This window comes from Notothenia rossii (genome assembly GCF_949606895.1).
Source record: "Notothenia rossii genome assembly, chromosome: 10".
Lineage (NCBI taxonomy): Eukaryota > Metazoa > Chordata > Actinopteri > Perciformes > Nototheniidae > Notothenia > Notothenia rossii.
In genome coordinates, this window is record NC_136908.1 from 15,394,636 (window position 1) to 15,413,540 (window position 18,905).

An 18,905-nucleotide genomic window follows, 5' to 3' on the forward strand; every position below is an offset into this window, starting at 1 on the left:
ATTATAGTTTTGAAATACAATATGGACATCACAGTAACATTATAGTTGTATAACACACTTTCTGGCAAAAAAACTGAACCCCAAAGATGCATCCAACTTGACAACAATACATCCAGAGATACCACATATGTATCCACAAAAATACAACCACAAAATGAAAAGTGTGTCCATGGATGTACTAGATTTGAGATCAATGTTTTATTCGCAAGAATAGAGGACTGATCTTCCACATTTGTTAACCCTCTCTTCTTTCTCTTCTCTGTAGGCCTACTGTGTGCAGTATATCCAAGGGTGACACAATATATCATTCTAGAGACTCCTAAAAATCACTCTTAAACACAAGTTAATGCAGGACTATACATCATATAAAGATAACATCAGATTAGAAGGTTTTTAAACTAGATTTAACTTTACTAAAACATGTTTTCATTTCAAGTCTCTATTGTGCATAAATAGTCACAATTTGTCAAGGTCCACAATTTAGCTCTGACACACTGATGATATACAGGAAAAAGGACTGATTGAGTGTTGAGCACACTGTCAATCACATCCAGGGAAAAGGCAATGGTAATGTTTTGACACACATTTTCGGGGGTGCTTCATTGTAACAGTAAAGTAGGCCAAATTATTCAATTTCTCCCAATAACAAACGGTCCCCACAGGAAATGCGTGAGTAAGTGTGTGACAGCATCATGTAATAACTGAACTGAAATATGTTATTTGCATCCCTCGGTGAAAATCCTGGTCACGTGACTCCGGGATGAGCCAGATTAAGGCTCTGCTTGTTGCCAGTCCTCCTCCACCAGTGGAAACATCCGAACATCGTCTCTGACATACACTCGATGCGGCGGAACTAGAAGCGGTCCGTATTTTTTTAGGACACTGTAGCGTTGAATAATTCATTTTCGGCGGCATTCATGAAATAACTTGAAATTCATAGCAGGATAACACCATGATTTCGCCGTGGGACCGGTGGTACTCGACGAGCTGCTGCCTCTGCTGCCATGTACGGACGGGCACCATTATTCTGGGAATATGGTATATGGTAAGTGTGAGGTGTTTCACTCGATGTCAGGTGCAAAATTAAAACAAATAGGGTGGAAAATTAGATGCACGTTTCATTTGAGTTTTACCACAATAAAGCTATGTTAGCTAGCTGCTGCTGTTTTTTCCACTTGTTTATCGCTTTCACTCATTTGGGAATTGCCATTTTGAGGATGCCCTCGGTTTAAAGAGTAATGGAATGTAACTACGTTGCTAGTTTATTAACCGCCAACTGACTCCTATTTCCGTTATATATTTATCTTTTAATAACAAATAACCATATAACAACATGTATTGTGTAGCACAGTTTGTAGCCGTTATTAATTCAAGCTTTGACGTTACACTTTTTGTTGTGCTGAAATAAAATCACCATAACATCCCATAGGTTTTTTCCCTACATTTGTATTTTAGTTTGTTTCAGTTTAGGACCACAGGATAACGTAACGTTTTAAACATAGTGCAATAAACCTGTTAAATCCCTGACCTTTCGTAACCGTTAGTCCCCCTCTCTCTGTGACCCTACTACTAAACAACTCTGTGTTCAAAGAGAGCCAAGGCCTCACAAAGAAACACACTGTTACCTCCATACCATGCTTTTACTTTCCACAGTGACATACATAAGACTTATGTGGTCATTTCTGCTAATAAAGCTGGTTGGACAGATGATTTACTGCACCTGTCTAACAGTTCACCAAATACCATAGGCTATCAATGTGACTGCTCAAACAGGCAGTGTTTGATACAAATTGTGATAATCAAGTGTTTTTTTTTATTCACTTCCAGCGTCTCTAATCGGGTGATTTACTGCTTTCCACTGCCATTATTGGGAATGAAATGTATTTGGATGTTGGACTGGAATTTGCACAAAAGCAGCAATTTGAATATGTGACCTTGGGCTCTTTGAATTTGGGATTTGTGGCCATTTTATTTCATTTCTATTCAGAAAAATAATAATTGAGGAATGTAATAGTTCAAAATAATAGCCAGTTGCAGCCTAATCAATTGTTCATGAAGCTATAGGACATTTGTCCGGTAGATCTAACCACACAATTGGTCTTTATCAAATCAGAGTAACTCAATTCAAAAGCCTTGTCTAATAATCCTTTACCTAACCCGAGATTACTTTTCCATTTGAATTACTTTCATCCAACTCCAAGAAGGAACCCTGATCCACCTGATCAAATTATCTGAAAGTGAATCCGAGAACGTACAAATGAATAACTCTGCTATGTAATATTAATATTGATCTTTGTTTTCCCACAGCTCATCAATGCGGTGGTTCTACTCATCTTGTTGTCGGCTCTCAATGACCCGGTTCAATACCGCTACCACCTTACCAGCTCTGAGCTGGGGACTGACATCGACGTGATGGACGATGCAAGTGAGTGCAAATAATCCCCTTATTGTATCATATCTGACGCGTTACATTCTGTATATTTGATTAGACTTCCTCAATTAAATGTTCAAGATGTATTATTATGATTTTCTGTGTAAGATTTCATAGAAGTAGTTTAAATTATTCTGAAGGGTTTAATTTTAATATTCAGTTTAAAAGGAAACTAATTGTGTCTGTATTTTACAAATTGTTTCTTCAAATGTCATTAAATATTCAATATAATTCATGTAATTACTTTAGTTGTCAACTATACAGCATGGTCATTTCATTTAAACAGTGTGTTCAACAGAAAAATACCACCACAATAACACAAAAGACAATTAATTCCAACTTTATTGCATGATATACGATTTCTGAGATAACGGGTCTACGAGTGACCCTAGTGACATGTAATGGCAAAAACATTTCAACAGCAAAAATCCCCAAATGTGACACTGTTGTCTTCGATGCATTCAGTCAACCAACACATGATCTCATCTCTATACTTAAGTAGAATATTTTACATCTCCCAATTGTTATTTTGGCACATATATCTAATAAGACTGTTAAAACAAATTCAAACAGTGTCAACATTTTACAGTAACTAACTACCACTATCATCAGCATGTCCTTAAAGCGCTGTGTGTTTTTGCAGTTCTAAAATCCCTTTTCCTTTCTGCTCACCGCTTCTTTTTCCCAGAGTGCTGCTCTCAGCACAGACATAGCTGAGTAGGCCCGACTCCTCACAGAACAAATCAGTGTGCATGTGTATTTTCAGTATTTCCCCTCCAGCTACTATTATCATCAAAGTCACCTCTGGAACACCACAGTCTCTGTCACTAGCTACTCTGATTAAAAACGACTGCTCCAGTTCTCTTTCTGATTAAAACGGCCATCTTGACTGATGGTATTGTTGGTTGTGCAGCATCAGTCAAAGATTGTGAAACAGCAGGAAAAGATGGAGACAAGCTGATGTTGGGTTTCTGTAATAGGCAGGTTTCCAAACTCACTGTGACCATATGCAGAATTTAATGAAACGTAGCTCAGATTGTGTAGATGACCTGTGTTGGGCGAAGGGTGGCAGTGCATCTATTTATGCATGTATCGTTTATTTATAGTATGTGTTAACATCTGTCCCTGTGTCTAGTGTGTTGCAAGGGATTAAGATGGTATGGTATCATCATTTCCTGGGTTTTAACACAGTATCATTACTGAAATAATCACTGCTGCTCAGTCATGAGGATATAGAGAAGTTGCAATGAGTTTTTCATTATTTTTCTATGTTCAGTCATTGAATTTGGTATGTTTTGTCATTTTTAATAATGCAGACAAAGATGACCAGAGATTCATTGATTATATTGTTTAGCTGTCAGTTCTGTGTCTGATTACCAAGTTCAATAAGTGCCGATGTTGCATAGTGATCCCTTTCACCAAACTGCACAAGGCAGACATCCTGTTTAACTTGATGTCTGTGAATCCCTCTTTGTTAGATTTAATTAAACTCAATAGGCGTTTATTGGCTTTATTAACAAATGTCTGCTGCCAAATCACAAAAACTACTATGAAAGACACTGAATGTAATAACAAAAAAAAAGCATGATAATAATAATTAGAATTATTAATAGAATAAAATAAATAATTAAAATATTAATCTGATATAATAACATAAATGTCCTTATCTATTTTAATTATATTAACTAATATTGTTATCCCTTGAATTTTCATTTTCACTTCCAATTCACTTAAATGTTCTTCATTGACTTTTAATACAAAAAGTGAGCATTGGCTAAATGTAAATGTGACATATTTTTTAACAAGACCATCAAAAACAATGCGATGAAAAGTTTGAACCTTTTATAAATAACATGAAGATGTCTTGGGAGGGAAAATGCAAGATGTCTACCATAAATGTATTTATAGTAAAACAATAAGATGTAAATGGTTAATAAAAGACAGCCATTAATCTATAAATAAAAACATTTAAAACTTTGCTAAAGTGTAATTAGGAGCATCTCATCAGTCAGTCTTCTAAGATGTAATGTGAAAGTCAGAGGGGCTTTATATTTAGTTACATTCAGCCCAACTTGCATAACAATTAACAACGTGCTGATCATGTTTTTTTGACCAGAGCAGACATTGAGCTTAAAATAGTGAGGTTACCTACGGGGTTTTGTTTTGTAGAATCCAGTTCCTTTAAAGACTTTTGGATTACGTCAGTCACTGCGGGTCACGAGTCATCTGTTTTTAATATTGTTATGTTTGTTTGTTTTTGCAGATATCTGCATAGCCACTGCGATATCCCTGCTCATGATTCTTATATGTGGCATGGCAACATATGGTGCTTACAAGGTAAATACACAAGCAGTACAAATGATATTCAAACAGAAATCTGAATTTAAGAAACAACTCTGAGTTTATTCATCTATTCTCCATCCCTCCCACATAGCAACATGCTGCTTGGATCATTCCGTTCTTCTGCTACCAAATCTTCGACTTTGCCCTGAACACACTGGTAGCCATTAGTGTTGTTGTTTATCCCAACACGGTGCAGGACTACCTCCAGCAACTGGTGAGAACTACTTACCTACTATCAAAACTCCTACTTTTAATGACGTATTTTAAAACTGCAGGGTGGTTTTTGTTCCTGAAATATTGTATATATGTAGAGCTAAGTTACAATGCAACACATTTTATATTAAGGAATGGTTCACTGCTTTGATATTTAGTGATAACTGCCTGATTTGAAGCACTGCTAAAGGGGACGTTTAGTGAAAACTAAGGAATTATACACGTCTTAGCTATGTTGATTAGGAGTGTATTTCTTGTAGGAATGAAAGTTTTGTCAGATGCTGATTTGTTAAAGGAAACTTTCCGTCTTTTGTTTCACTCCTGAAATGTTTTTATTTGTATCCCTCTCTTTCAGCCAGGGACATTCCCTTACAAAGAGGACATCATGTCCACCAACAACATGTGCCTAGTTTTTGCAGTCCTGCTGTTCATTGGCTGCATCCTCTCCTTCAAGGTGAGCTCATAGATTCAACCCATTATTTTAACCACATCATCCATCTGAACATGAATAGAAAATGGTATACTTTGAAAATGAATATATGCAACACATGTCTACACATTACACACACTCACTGAACATGTTGTTCCCTGTAGAGCTTTTTATAGATGTGCTTGTCATATTGCAACGTAAATGAAGTCCACACTGTGCGCATATCATGCACTACGAACCATATGGTGTGTGTAATGAATCTGCCAGTGTGAACTTTCCCATTATCAAGGTTTTTCATGGGATTATTTCACAGCCAGAGAGCAGCGGGTCAGAGACAACAGGAAACCAACTCCGGTCAAGCTTATTCCCCCTTAATGCATGGGTGACTCTCCAGGCGTAGCGATGCTCTGGGGCTCCGGGATGAGATGGGACAGGAAGTTTCAGTCATCTGTACAATCAAATCAAGTTGTTTTTCCTCTAAGCTCAGATTGGAAATGTTCTCGGCAGATATCCAAAGCCAGAGCCGGGGTTTTATGATAGGAAGCAGCAACTGGAAGATACACTGCTGGGTTTACAGAGAGAAGAGTGTCAGGCAGAGAGACACACAGTAGTTTAACTGCTTACATTTCAGCATTTGAAAGCAAATATAGATTCATATAATCGGAAATCTACCTGGTAACATTAATAGAACCTGTTTTGTATTGGTAGGCTGCACTGTACTGTATATATTAGCTACTGTAGTGACGGTTTGTGAGTCAGTTCCCTGGAAAAGGGCCAGATCTGAAACCTCAAGGACGCATTGAGCTGTGAGCACACAGGCAACGCCTGCTGAAGGTCCTGCTGAAGCCAACATCCTCCACTTGACTGCACTTGACAGAATAATATCTGCCTGAATGACGGATACAGATAGACAGGAAGGTGAGCTGGAGAGGGAAGAAAGGGATGTTGATGGACAGATGGGCGGATGAATAAAGAAATGTGAATCATATGGGCAGGAAGGTCGAGCGCAGACTTCATATCAGTGAATAGTGCCAGCGTAGCACATCATCATTGTGATTGAAAGTGTTGGTGTCACAGCGAGGAGGGCGGCTCAGCAGATGGAAAGTGATTGGAAAGCAGGCAGCCCGGTTTCCTCGTCGGTCCGTTGCGCTTACTGCTGGCAGAGGCAGCGACTCAGCAGGCTACTCACACACATGCACACATTCACAATGAACCTCCTGTTCTTCTGCCAAGTCAGACCAACCTCACCAGAGTGCTACCGTAGCTTTACTGAGGGCAGGAGATGCCTGGTCAGTTGCCTTGGCTGAAATGTTGGATCATAAGTCTTGGATGGATATCCTCGTGGATTCATCTTCCTATTATACACACATGCATTTCCAAACATTTGGACTACCTATGTTGCAAATGTACTATCTTTTCAATTTACACACGGCATCTATTGCACGTCTGTCCGTCCTGGGAGAGGGATCCCTCCTCTGTTGCTCTCCCTGAGGTTTCTCCCATTTTTCCCTTTAAACTGTGGGTTTTCTCTGGAAGTTTTTCCTTGTACGATGTGAGGGTCTAAGGACAGAGGGTGTCGTAGTGTCATACTGATATTCTGTACAAACTGTGAAGTCCACTGAGACAAATGTAACATTTGTGATATTGGGCTATATAAATAAACATTGATTGATTGAATGTTGGTGAAAGACCAAGAAGGGCAACATTGTCCAGGAAATTATTCTTACATTAGTACAACTTTATCCAATTGCCATATACCCTGAACTGTAATGTCCAAAAGGTAGCTAGAAGAGAGCTGCAGGGAGGAGAAACTTGTGTAGGCCATTCCAGAAGTTGGTATCCTGGTTCAGTCGACTAAAAGCCAATGGCTTGATCCTATTTGATTTTTTGATTATTGCCAAAATTAAGCTCTGTGACCAACAAATAGATGTTATTTTTACAGCTAGATAATATTCACAAATGAACACTACCGTCTGATTTGAAAAGTGTAAATGCAAGAAGTAAAAAAGGATAATGTGAGGCTATAAACCAGCCAAAAATGTGGTTGAATAACTTCAATGTCAACATCGCTGAAAAGATGGTGAACATGTTTGGCTTGATGACGTTTAATATCCACAAGTGGTAAACTGTTTGGAATTTTGAAGCCTTCACTTAAAAAGGAAATTGATAGAGTGGTGCTTTTATGAGCATATTTCATGTCGTAAATCCTTATTTCAGGCATCGTACAAAAAACCCATTACAAAAAAACATCAACCTTGACATTAGGTTACCATAAATAAAAGAATGCTAATTCATTTTCAGGTTAGGACTAATTTCTGCAGCACCCTATATACCAATCTTGATATGACATATCTATGGCATCATCATCCCTAACCTTCATGGATGGATGAGGTGATGGCAAGCAGCCTCAGCAATAATGAAAAGTGGGGACGATGTTGTTAAAGGTCACTGTTTTGTCTCTTTTCTCACTCCCCCGGGGACAGGCCTACCTGATTGGCTGTGTGTGGAACTGCTACAGATATGTGAGCGGCCGGGGTACCACGGAGGTCCTGGTGTATGTCACCACCAATGACACCACGGTGAGTCTCGCCCCCTCTCCGCAAGGACACATTTCCCTTACTCAGATCATCCTATAATTGCGCTCACACAGCATTCTTTTTTTTTTGTGGCTTACAAGCTATCAGTTCTCTTTATATGGGAGAAATACATCCAGCTTTGAAAAGTAGTGCTCCTCAATAAGTGTATCATGTACTAGGCTAAAGCTTTGTGAAGTTTTATAACCCTATACTAATATTTAGATTGTATGTACTTGTGTATATTATTGCAGCTCAGTGAATTGATACCTCTAAATGTACAAGGTAAGAATTATAGACACCACTGGTAATGTGATATGTATGTCATAGATTACATAGCTTGACGTGTGCTTAGATTAGCAGAATGTATTGTTTTAGAATTAAATCAACACATTTTTGAAAGCAGTAAATGCTAAACTCGGGGAAAAAACGAATTAACCTCAGATTTGACACATTTTCTGAATCCATATAATGAAGGAAGACAGCAATCTGTTCACTATGGAAAATTATCTCACTGCTGACAATTTGTTTTTTAATTTGTATTGTTTAAATATCAATAATGAAAAGGCTAGAGCATACTGTACATGTATGTAAAACATATCATCATCAACTTCACAATCAAATCAGGACACATATCACAGTGTATTGCCAATTATCAGTCGATCAGAAAGCGGTGCATCTCAGTTGTCTAGCAGTAGGTGCTGTAGATCCTCCTTAGCTGTGATTGGCCGGCTCCCTCGTCCATCATCCCACTTGGTCCCTGTCAGTGTTGACTCATGGGGTTTCTGAGAGGCTTTAGCTTCGTCACGCTTTCCATTCGTTTGTCCGTCTGTCTGTAATCCTCCTGTTGATACAAATCGCTCATTAATCTGTCTCACCTGCTGTCGTCTCAATATGTAGCGCCTCATCAGTCCGTCCATTTGTCCTTCTCATGGACATGACCCAGGAAGTAATCCATAGGGTCTTATATCACACTGTGTATCATGTGTCCATATATTCAATACGTTTGAAATGAGACACTCAGTTTAGAAAATACTTTATTGGGAAATGATTTGAGAATGTAATTAGATAGAGTAAGCAAGAAATTACATCTAGTGTATTATTATTTATTTTGTGTATTATTATAGATGGTATATATTTCTTATGTATAACAAAGTACATACAAACAGCGTAAACAACATGTGCGTTACTCAATACGGTCTTAATTCCTTTTTACTGTGTGTTGCTCTCATCCCAGTGCCAATTCATTCCTACAGAAGATTCATCTGATAGGATTGATAGGGATTAATTAATCAGCATCCGTGTAACTAATTCACCTGAAACTCTGATGACAGCCCTTATGTATCATTAAACTAATGGAGACAGAAAACAAGTGTAATTGTATACTAGAAAAATCTAATATTTATTTTTGTTGATTAGGAAACATTTTAAAAACAGAACAACTGAGGCATCTAGGTCAAAGTGAAGGCTGTTAACAAGAGAAGTATTTCATTTCAATGAATACTTGTGGCTCGTCGTTTACGCTGGTTAAACAGCTCTCATAAAGTATGAAAAGTGATGACATGGTTTCATCGCTGCGTTCCCTCTCCGCACGGTGGTGAATGAAAAGAGGTCTCCATCTATTTATACTATTAGAAAGCCAGCAGTGTGTCTAAATGGCTTTTTACTGCCTCCAAGTACCCAGCTGCTTATCTGACATGCTTTTTATATAAACGCCATTAAAATGCACAAGAGTCTTCTCCCCCCCCCCCTTCTTTTCTCTCTATATATCTCTGTCCGTCCTCTCTTCTTCTGGACATGTTACATAACTGTCTGCTTGTCCGCTTCATTTCAAATCCTCTCAGTGATGTGTTCGCCGGGCCTCCCTGGCTGCTTCACAATTCATCCCCTCGGAGCATATTCTCTCTCTCTCTCTCTCGCCCTCGCTCTCTGAATTAGAAGCAGGGCTGGTTTAATAACACCGTTCACAGAGGCAAGGCTCTCTGGCCTTTAAAGCACAGGGATGTGTGTGTGGATGTTGGAGAAGAAACCTGCAGCAGTCTGTCTCTGGATATCTTCATATTTAAAATAAAATGTACTATACTAAAGTGACAATAGGCATGTATGGAAAGGAAGGGAGGAATCAAATGGACCAGTAGAGTAGAATAATGACACCATCAGCTTTTACTAGCAGTTCTGTCTGCGTGGAAAAGGCTTGATTAACAGCACAAAGGAAGTGCGTCAGCCTTTACTCAAACAAAACAGGAAGTGGATAAAGCTTTAATTTCCGGTATTTTTTCACAGCTATTAATGAGAATGCATGTCAGTTCTTTGCAGTTACTAGACAGTGCAACAAATAGGTAAATGTGGTAAAACTGAATGTAGTGTGTTGGAAAGTATCGCCAAATCTGTGTAAAGCCCTCGCTCCAAAAATACTTCGATAACGGCACACGCTCGTTTGCATTTTGGTGACGTCATCACACATAAAGCTTAGTGGTTGTGTCGGTTGCAGCGAGGGAGAGCCTCCACACGTGACTGCGATTACTCTTATTTATTTATATATATTTATTACTCTTATCCTGTCGGTGTAAATAAGTTGCTAAATGTGTTGCTACTAGTAGCTCTGAGAAGAAAAGTGAAAGAGATATGTTGTGTGGCACCACAAGTCTTGAAACCCCATTTGGAAATGATGGGGGGGATTGAACAGTTGTCTTTTGCCCCTCATAATTGTGACGCCCATTTGTTTCTTTGATTTTCAGTGTGTCCATTTCTGTGTTCAAAAGTTTCCACAAGAATGGCCGATTGGCTCATTCATCGTAATGGATCAAGATGCATTCTGGTATGCTTTTCGAATGAGACATTTTTTTTTTTTTTTTTTTTGCATTTCAGGTTCTGCTGCCCCCGTACGAGGAGGCTATTGCTATACCGCTGAAGGATCCCCCTCCCCAGTATATGGAGGCATGAGAGACGTCCTCCTTGTTGGACCCCATCCCCCAAACACCTTCCACCTCTCACTCCCACGACTAGGACCCAAACGCTGGCTGGAACATGTTGGAAAACAAGACAAAACAGTGTCTTAGAGGCTTGGATTCCCGCCAAATGTATATTAGATTAGGCTGACCTCCATCAACTCTCCCCCCCCCCCCCCCCACCCCCACCCCCACCATCTCCCCTGGTTGTTGTGATGTCATTTCCTCCCCTACCCTCTCCTCTGTCTTCCTCCAAGGACAGTATCGCAGCGACTCCACCGGCTCCCCCCCTAAACTCTGGCTCCCCCTGAACACTCTGACCCAACTCAACGTGCACTTTTCTTTGAGGGAAACGTGCACTGGTTTGGCCACCAACTGTTAACCCCCCGATACTGTGAATCTCCCTCGTGGTCTTTGTCTAGAAACAAACTACCTGAAGAGAGTTAGTGAACGAGTGAGAAGGAAAGCGACATACAAGATCGATCAGTTATGCAAGAGCACTTTTTTCCGAAATTGACAAACTCCTTCATTGAATGTAATGTCGAGGTATTTTTGTATGACTTTTTTGTATAACAGTAAAAAACGGAGAGAAAAATAAGTGATAGTGAAAGGCTGTCCTGTTGTGATATGTTCATGGTCTGTCCTGCAGGAAATCTTAATGAAAAAAGAACCTCGACCACTTCTTCTTCCTGTTGTTTCCATGTAAACACACGGTCTGTTAACCTGTGATCCGTTGACTGCCCGTTGAAAACCTTCTTCACCCTTTCTTCTCCATCACAATATTCCAGTTTGCCTTCCTGTCTGTTCCGAGAAAGAGTGGCATTAATGATCTTGTTCATAGAAGCACACAAACATAAATATTACAGTTTCACATCCAAAAAGGCAATACACAAACAGTCAAATCTATAATATGTAACATTAGTGTGTTGAGACGCGCGTCCTGTGTTCCCGTCGAGCTGCAGCTTCAACGTCTTTGTTTTTGTTTTACATGTAATCTGATCTTTTTAGTTGAGATAACTTAGCTGGACTGAGGGCATTTTCCTATAAGAGCTGCTGTACGTGTGTACGCTATGATGTAACTCCTAATTCCTTTTATATGTAGTAACATTTCCTTTGCCTATGCAGCGATATCGTGTTGAGGTAATTCCTGTGCTGGTGACCTTTTTTAAATCTAACCTTTTTTGAATGAATGGCTCTGAATCTAAACTTAGCTTAGCATAGTAGCACAAAATCAATATACAGTATATGAAGCTAGAGAAGCTTGTCTTTTGCCTAAAGGTATTCAGGCAATTATGAAAATTAATAATGGAGCAAACCATATTAGACACACCTAATCCCCTTTTTCCAATATTTCCTATGTAGTATTTGCTATATACTGTAAAAGGTCTTTCCTTCGGACTATGCAACATTGCATTCAACATCTCCCTAGTACCATGAATTAGTTTTACATTTGATACTAATACTGTAGTCGTTAATTGGTTGGCCCCTTCAAGGGCTTTTCCCTGTGTGAATTATGACCACTGCTTTAGCAAATCCAACAAAGCTGAAAAGGTAACTGCACTTTAAAGTCAGCGTGAGCTCACTGGGAACTGATGTTTATATTTGACCTTGTATGCTGTAGCTAACATGTATTTAGTATGATCAGCTCCAAATCAGTATTTTGCATGTGTGAAACTGACTGAAGGGTTTTTAGAGAAGAGGCTTGTACAGTGTCTGGACCGGTGGATGGCTGATGCTTCGTTTTATTAGAATCACTTCAAGACTGTTCTCCATTTCTTTCCACTCAAACACATCCTCTTGTTGGATCTGCATGAGCTCATGTCTCCATTCTGAATAATAAAAAGAAAAATCGGTCAAAGTGTCTGCTTGTGTGTTTATTCATTGAGTCAATGTTTGTCTTAGAACTTGAGTTTTGATTTTCATCGTGAAAAAATGTATGTATGAAGTTACTGGTATTTAGATACATTTCAAATTACCCCTGGAAATGAGGAATAAAATTGAATATATTAGGCGGTCTTTTATGTATTTTGAAGGACTTAAAGGTCTTATGTCATGCTTTTCCGGTTATTATCCGTCCCCTTGTGTGTTATGAGGGTTTTTAGGCATGTAAACGGTCTGCAAAGTCACAAACCCTCAAAGTACACCCTGTAGCGAGTAAATCTCTAACCCAGTTAAAGACCTGTCTATGCTGCCCCAGAACGCCTCGTTGGGGATTTCTCTTTTTCATCCTGGGTACAGTGACGTGCCCATACCCAAATGGACCAATCCGTGGAGCCGTTATGTTACGCCCGCGGAGCCGTTAGGTTAAGTCCGTGGATTGGTCCAAATAGACCCACACACTCAATCTTTTCTCAGCTGCAGCTCTGCCGATTTTTCCTCCCTGAGATTGCGAGACGCGCCGAGGCTGTGAATCGGTGTGTGTGTGTTCGGGCTGGGTTTCGCTGTCTCGCAGACGGCCACTGGGCTCATAGGGAGGTGGGGGGCAGGAGTTCAAACAAGCCGTTTAGGACAGAGTGAATACACATACTATACAGAGATGCTGTATGTGATTTTGGAAAATTGCACAATATAAATCTATTTTAGTAGATCTCAACAATGGAATTATGATCACTAGAAATGGCCATGACATGGGACCTTTAATGTCAGTGAATCACATCTATTAACAATAATTGTCAATGCATGCTGCTGATATGCATACGTGCTTCCGGCTGCCTTCACAAACTGCAGCATCCCTCATTGGATACAAACAATTTGGCAGATCAGCGAGGATTTACCCCGCTGTCTCAAAATGGACGCCAGCATTACCTTGGGACTGACAGAAGGTCAGCTACCAGACAGACACGCTCACCTACTTTCTGCTTTCACTGGGACAGCACAGGGGGAAAACAATCAAATAAGTGGGTCATATTCTGTCCCTTTTCTTTGTTGTTTACACATAAAGGGTTTGCATGATGGCATCAGCTTCAAAAAGTAGTAACAACAGCCAAAGAATGGTTTTTGAAACCATCAGCATTCAAGTTCTCCTTTAAATGTTCCCGCAACTATTTACAATATATACTAAAACAACAGGTACTTGTCAGGGTATGTATTTTGCTGTGTGTTATGACATTGCCGGGCATCAATGAGGAGTTTTTGATCAATAAATGGTGTGTGTGAGAATATAAAGCACTCGGCACCCAGTACATTTTCACCGAGTACACATACCCTCCAATTTATGTTCCTAAACAAATGATCAATATTGTATTTATTCCATGGATCATCATGGCCTTGACACTCTGTTGGCTTATGATTGTGATTGATTTTTTATTCAAAGTTCTTCTAACTGGAAAAAACTATACGATATATGGATCACAGTGAAGAAAAGTAAACAGTACAGTAGCCCTGCAATGCAGTGCTGGAGGAGGCTACATTACATCTCGTTCTGCAACCTCTTTAGAATGTCTTCATCTGCTGCACATTCATCTAGGATAATATCATTGGGAATAAGAAAGAAAAAGTTAAGGAAAGGATGCAGTGAGTGGAACATCTGGGTCAAACCGACTGGATGGATGACGGACGACTTATGTCGGTATCTGGGAAGATGACAGAGCCAAAACGCTGTGAAACTTGATTTGACATCCATGGGATTATGTTACAGTATATCATCTCTTTCCAGTTCATGATTCTTTCCGTTTGATGCTTCAGAAAATATAAAAATATTATGGTGATGAGGCAAGATCCAAAATGGTATGATTTAAGTGCATTTCCGGATGTTTACTTTGATCATTGTAAAGAGTATGTTGCACTGATTCCAGCAGACATTTACTCTTTTTCTGCATTTTCTTTACCTAATCCCATGTTCCTAATAAACACGACTTTCTCAGTAAAAAACAAAACAAATATTCAAACAGTTAAAACTAAGCAGTAATATAAAAACTGATAGAAATGTAAAATATATTTCAATATTTTTTTGGAGATGGATTGCCTTCGTCTCGGGGTCCCAAAAGGTCTGTGACGGCCTCAGTCTGATGTCCATCAGCGTTACAGATGAGGTTTAATCCACTTCATCCACCTGTGCTACTAAACTGCCCATCAGCCAGACACTGACCCCTAACAGCTGCAGCAGAGCATTGAAGCTGCAGTTTGACCTCTGGGAAACACTAGTCTCAGTGAGATTAGCATTTTCTTTTATTATCCCCCTCTAAAGTTATATGCAACAGAGTTCAGGTGAGTTTCAATCCACTGCCGATCGTCCATTGATGCTTGTTACAGATACGCTGCAGTGGTTATGAATTGGGGATAACTGAAGGAGCTTCATACCCAAGACAAAATGGGTGTTTTCTTTCTGTTAGTTGATTAGTCAGGTTTTACTCTAGGCATCAAAATCTGAGAGAGTTCTTGCAAAACCAGTTTAAATCAACATGACTATTTTAAAATGGATGGTAAATTGATGTCAACATATGGCTGCTTCAAAGTGCATCTTACACTCCTTTCCCAAGCTGAACTGCATGATCACTAAATTATCATTTATAGACGTAATGGGTTAAATTAAATTAACCATTTCCTGTGGCTGACAATGAGTGAATCATCTTGTTTTTGACTGGCATTGAGCGGTATATTCTCAGTGAGGATATCTAGTGTGTGACGAAGACATCCATCACTCAAGCTTTTAATACCCCTGAAAGGACAGCGTCCTCTCCATTACACTCAGCGGGCTGCAGCCAATACCGTTGACTGTCATCCCCAAGGTTTATGTCAGTGAGAAAATGTTCTCAAGGATCAGCAGTCGTGTAATTTTAACATTGATGAGTTGGGTGGATCATCATTTACACAGATAATCCTGTGGCCACGCTTTGTCACACAAGTCTCTGAAGAATATTCAACTGTTTAAAATCTAGTTTTGAATGACTTTTGACATGTTTAGCTGTTAGGGATGGTACAGCTATGCAGAGGGGATTTCCTTCACAGACCTAAACATTCTCAATGGGTGTTTACTCATCTGAGAAAGTCAAAGAGGACACTGATGCTCTCTGGTGGACACGTGTAGGACTGGCACAGTTCTCACTTGTTTTTAATAATAAAGACGACAGCAGCAGATACTGTTAACACCGACTTTATTTATCACAACGGGGCGGGGGAACAGCTCTACTGGGGTGGCTGCTGCTGGTCTGGCATGCTCCTGATGATGTCAGAATCGCCTGTGGAGAAAAGGACGAAACGTCAGCTTAAATTTGAATACCTCGTACTAATATGTAACCAGAGTCAACATTAGTGGGGAAAGGTACCACTTCAAAGTTGTAAAATATTTGAATAAGGTCAATAGAAGCATTTTAGCAGTCCGACTGGTTGAGTTCCATCTTTATCATCTCAGGCTACATTACATCATAAATCTGGCTACTACTCTTTTAACAAACAAAAGATTCAAGTGCATGAAAAAGTTTCACATTAGAAGCCAAACATGTTTTCATAATTGCATGCCTTCAATACAATTATGTTAGGACTAGACTACCAATATATATTTAGCAAGGAATAGGTTAATTGAATGAAATTTGTATTCTGTTGAGCATAATTCAAATGCAGTGCTGTGATTGAAAGGGTTGGTGTTTTTTGTTGTTGTTCAGTACTATTAAAGTAGTCGCTAGGACAGGCCCACTCTGGGCTAATGTCCCTGCACCAACTTTGCCTATACACACCAAAGAGCAGGCTCAACGCATTTGGCATTAGAAAGGAAAGGGTTCAAATGGACTGCACTACTCTGTGGAGGAAGGTACTCACCAGGGTCAATGATGGCCAGTGTGCACACCCTGAAGTACTTTCCGCAGGCTGTGCCGAGCTCAATGTTGTTTCCACTGTAGTGGTGGACACCGGTCTTGGCCAGCATGGCATAGTATTCAACCTCAGATTTCCTGGAAAGGGCAGAAAGAGGAAAACATTTTCAAAGTTTCAAAATACAGGTCAACCATGTTTTAAAAATCCCCTAAAAAAGGTGAAAACTAAACACCAATAATCAGTCATTAACCTGATCATCTAAAAAAACAAGCTCAATGCGAGTTGTAATTGCAACATTCAAGGCTAGCCATTCAGCCCCGGCTTAACCAGGGTTGTGGTGTTTGTGAGTAGATGAAAGCCAATCTCAGATTCTCTGTAGTTTAAGAAAAAGCTTTTTCCATTTTGTGTTTCCATTCTCCACATTTTCATCCTTCAGTTTGACGAGTGCCTACTATCTGGCATCTTGTCAGTACTTTTCTTTTAGGTTGACTCTCAAAAACAGCAAAAGGAAAAGAATATATACATACAAAGGACAAGGGCTCCGCCGATAGACACTGCCACACCCTTATAGTTCCTCAACTAGTCTTTACAACAGAATCTACAGCCTTTAAATCTTCTGAAAAATTCAAAAATCTGTTCACAACTTTAAGGCCTGGACATATAAAGAAAAGGCAAGTCACTTAGTGGCCCTGCAGTTAGTTATAAAGATTTTAACAAATACCTGTAATATTTGGCATGCCATTTTCTTTACATCCTTCCTAGTCCTTATAATAATAATAATAATAATAATAATGCAAGGCTTTTAACAAGCTCCGTCAACTAGAATCACAATCCAGTTTGTTGCCAAATAGGTCTTCTCATGTGGAATTTGATATGATTTATTAGTTTCAACATAAAATAAAAATTACATAATTACTATTAATACAGTTTTTATCAAGTATGATATACCTGAATTTAAAGTGTTAAGTGTGCAATATTGAATATGCTTTCTACAAGATAGACTTAACCCTAATAGTTGTTGATAAACAATCCATAAACAACTCACATATACCCCCATATAACTTTTGCTTGCAACAATTATAAAATAGCTATGTATTCATAGAACCCTTCAATACATCGTCCTACATTTACAATACATGTTGTATCTTTGTTAAGCATTACCTGAGGGCAGGGCAGTTGTTGGCCAGGATGACCAGCTTGGCTTTTCCCTGACGGATCATCTTCTGGGACTGTTTGTAGCCCAGAACGTATTTTCCACTCTTCATCACCAGCTGGAGACGAGAGTTGATGGACTCCATGGACTTTTTCTGTACAAACACAGATGCCTAACGTTAATGAATGCTCAGAGGCTACATACCTAACCAGTTGTCCATCGTTGTGTTCATGCAAAAACCCAAAATGTATGTGGGACATACAAATATGTAATTTAACAAACGGTAACACGAAGGGCAGCACATTAAAATATGCTGACATCGTAAATAAGTAGGGATTGTTACCACGGTTAAGAAAATGTTCTGGTAGATTTAGCATACTAGCATTAGCAACACTGCGGTGTCATTACAGTTACAAACGTTTACCGACAAACATATACACGTCAATAAATAGAGGGACAGTCGCATCATGCTTTCAAACTTTTACAACCGCCAAAATGTAAAACGAAACTATATACAATTGTGTAAATACTGCGTCAGCAAAATGAGCAACATTGCTAGCTAGCAGGCCTCAACAGAAACAGGTCTCCACGTGAAGAGCAGCCTGGCCCTAGAGCAGCGCGTGCACTCCGCTCGAGCAAACGGCACTCACCGTTTTCTTTGCGGCCACCATTTTTGCGGTTTAGTCCTGACCGGCCAACCTGCGGACGAGAGGAGAAGACTGTCGTTAATGTGCGGAGACAACAAAAGTGTTAAAATGTGTAAATCCTAGTGATTTTTATAAAGAAAACTCGGAGCTCGTCTTACTATGAGTTAACTCCAATATGGCCTCGGAGAGAAAGGAAGTCCCAGCGTGCACTGCGCGGATATCTGTCGGTGGGTCTGCGCTGTCGACTACTGCGCATCATGCTGATTAGATGAGCACAAAATGTATGACAATATTTGTATGCACATTGTCTAAAATCAAGCAAACATGATATTGACCAAAGCTTTTCCCTTCCATTGAAATATATTTATAAAAAGTCAAAAACATTAGTCATCTATAGTATAGTATATGATAAGAATAAT

The 18,905-nt window shown here is 39.4% G+C and overlaps 2 protein-coding genes across 3 annotated transcripts; one reads left to right on the plus strand and one right to left on the minus strand.

Moving 5' to 3' along the window:
- The first annotated feature begins 718 nt into the window (after positions 1 to 718).
- laptm4b (lysosomal protein transmembrane 4 beta) lies at positions 719 to 12,797 on the plus strand. 2 transcript variants are annotated; one of them, XM_079655053.1, is made up of 8 exons: positions 719 to 862; positions 944 to 1,045; positions 2,308 to 2,425; positions 4,695 to 4,768; positions 4,866 to 4,988; positions 5,343 to 5,441; positions 7,901 to 7,996; positions 10,859 to 12,797. In XM_079655053.1, the coding sequence occupies exons 2-8, from the start codon at positions 953 to 955 to the stop codon at positions 10,931 to 10,933; spliced, it is 678 nt and encodes a 225-aa protein (XP_079511179.1). In that variant the 5' UTR covers positions 719 to 862; positions 944 to 952; the 3' UTR covers positions 10,934 to 12,797. The 2 variants fall into 2 exon arrangements, with proteins under 2 accessions (XP_079511179.1, XP_079511178.1); XM_079655052.1 differs by having other exon boundaries at positions 764 to 1,045.
- Positions 12,798 to 16,014: 3,217 nt separating this feature from the next.
- Positions 16,015 to 18,755, minus strand: rpl30 (ribosomal protein L30). Its single transcript, XM_079655256.1, has 5 exons — positions 18,645 to 18,755; positions 18,490 to 18,538; positions 17,848 to 17,993; positions 16,693 to 16,823; positions 16,015 to 16,115 (listed from the first exon to the last, which is right to left on the minus strand). Exons 2-5 carry the CDS (start codon positions 18,508 to 18,510, stop codon positions 16,063 to 16,065), a joined length of 351 nt encoding a protein of 116 aa, XP_079511382.1. The 5' UTR covers positions 18,511 to 18,538; positions 18,645 to 18,755; the 3' UTR covers positions 16,015 to 16,062.
- Positions 18,756 to 18,905: the final 150 nt, after the last annotated feature.

Excerpts from the sequence above, each read along its gene's own strand:
- laptm4b (XM_079655053.1), top strand. The coding sequence starts at position 953 with ATGATTTCGCCGTGGGACCGGTGGTACTCGACGAGCTGCTGCCTCTGC. Across the intron at positions 1,046-2,307 it reads TTCTGGGAATATGGTATATG|CTCATCAATGCGGTGGTTCT; the intron begins GTAAGTGTGAGG and ends GTTTTCCCACAG. Across the intron at positions 2,426-4,694 it reads CGACGTGATGGACGATGCAA|ATATCTGCATAGCCACTGCG; the intron begins GTGAGTGCAAAT and ends TTGTTTTTGCAG.
- rpl30 (XM_079655256.1), bottom strand. The coding sequence starts at position 18,510 with ATGGTGGCCGCAAAGAAAACG. Across the intron at positions 16,824-17,847 it reads AACAACTGCCCTGCCCTCAG|GAAATCTGAGGTTGAATACT; the intron begins GTAATGCTTAAC and ends TGCCCTTTCCAG. Across the intron at positions 16,116-16,692 it reads ACTGGCCATCATTGACCCTG|GCGATTCTGACATCATCAGG; the intron begins GTGAGTACCTTC and ends TTTTCTCCACAG.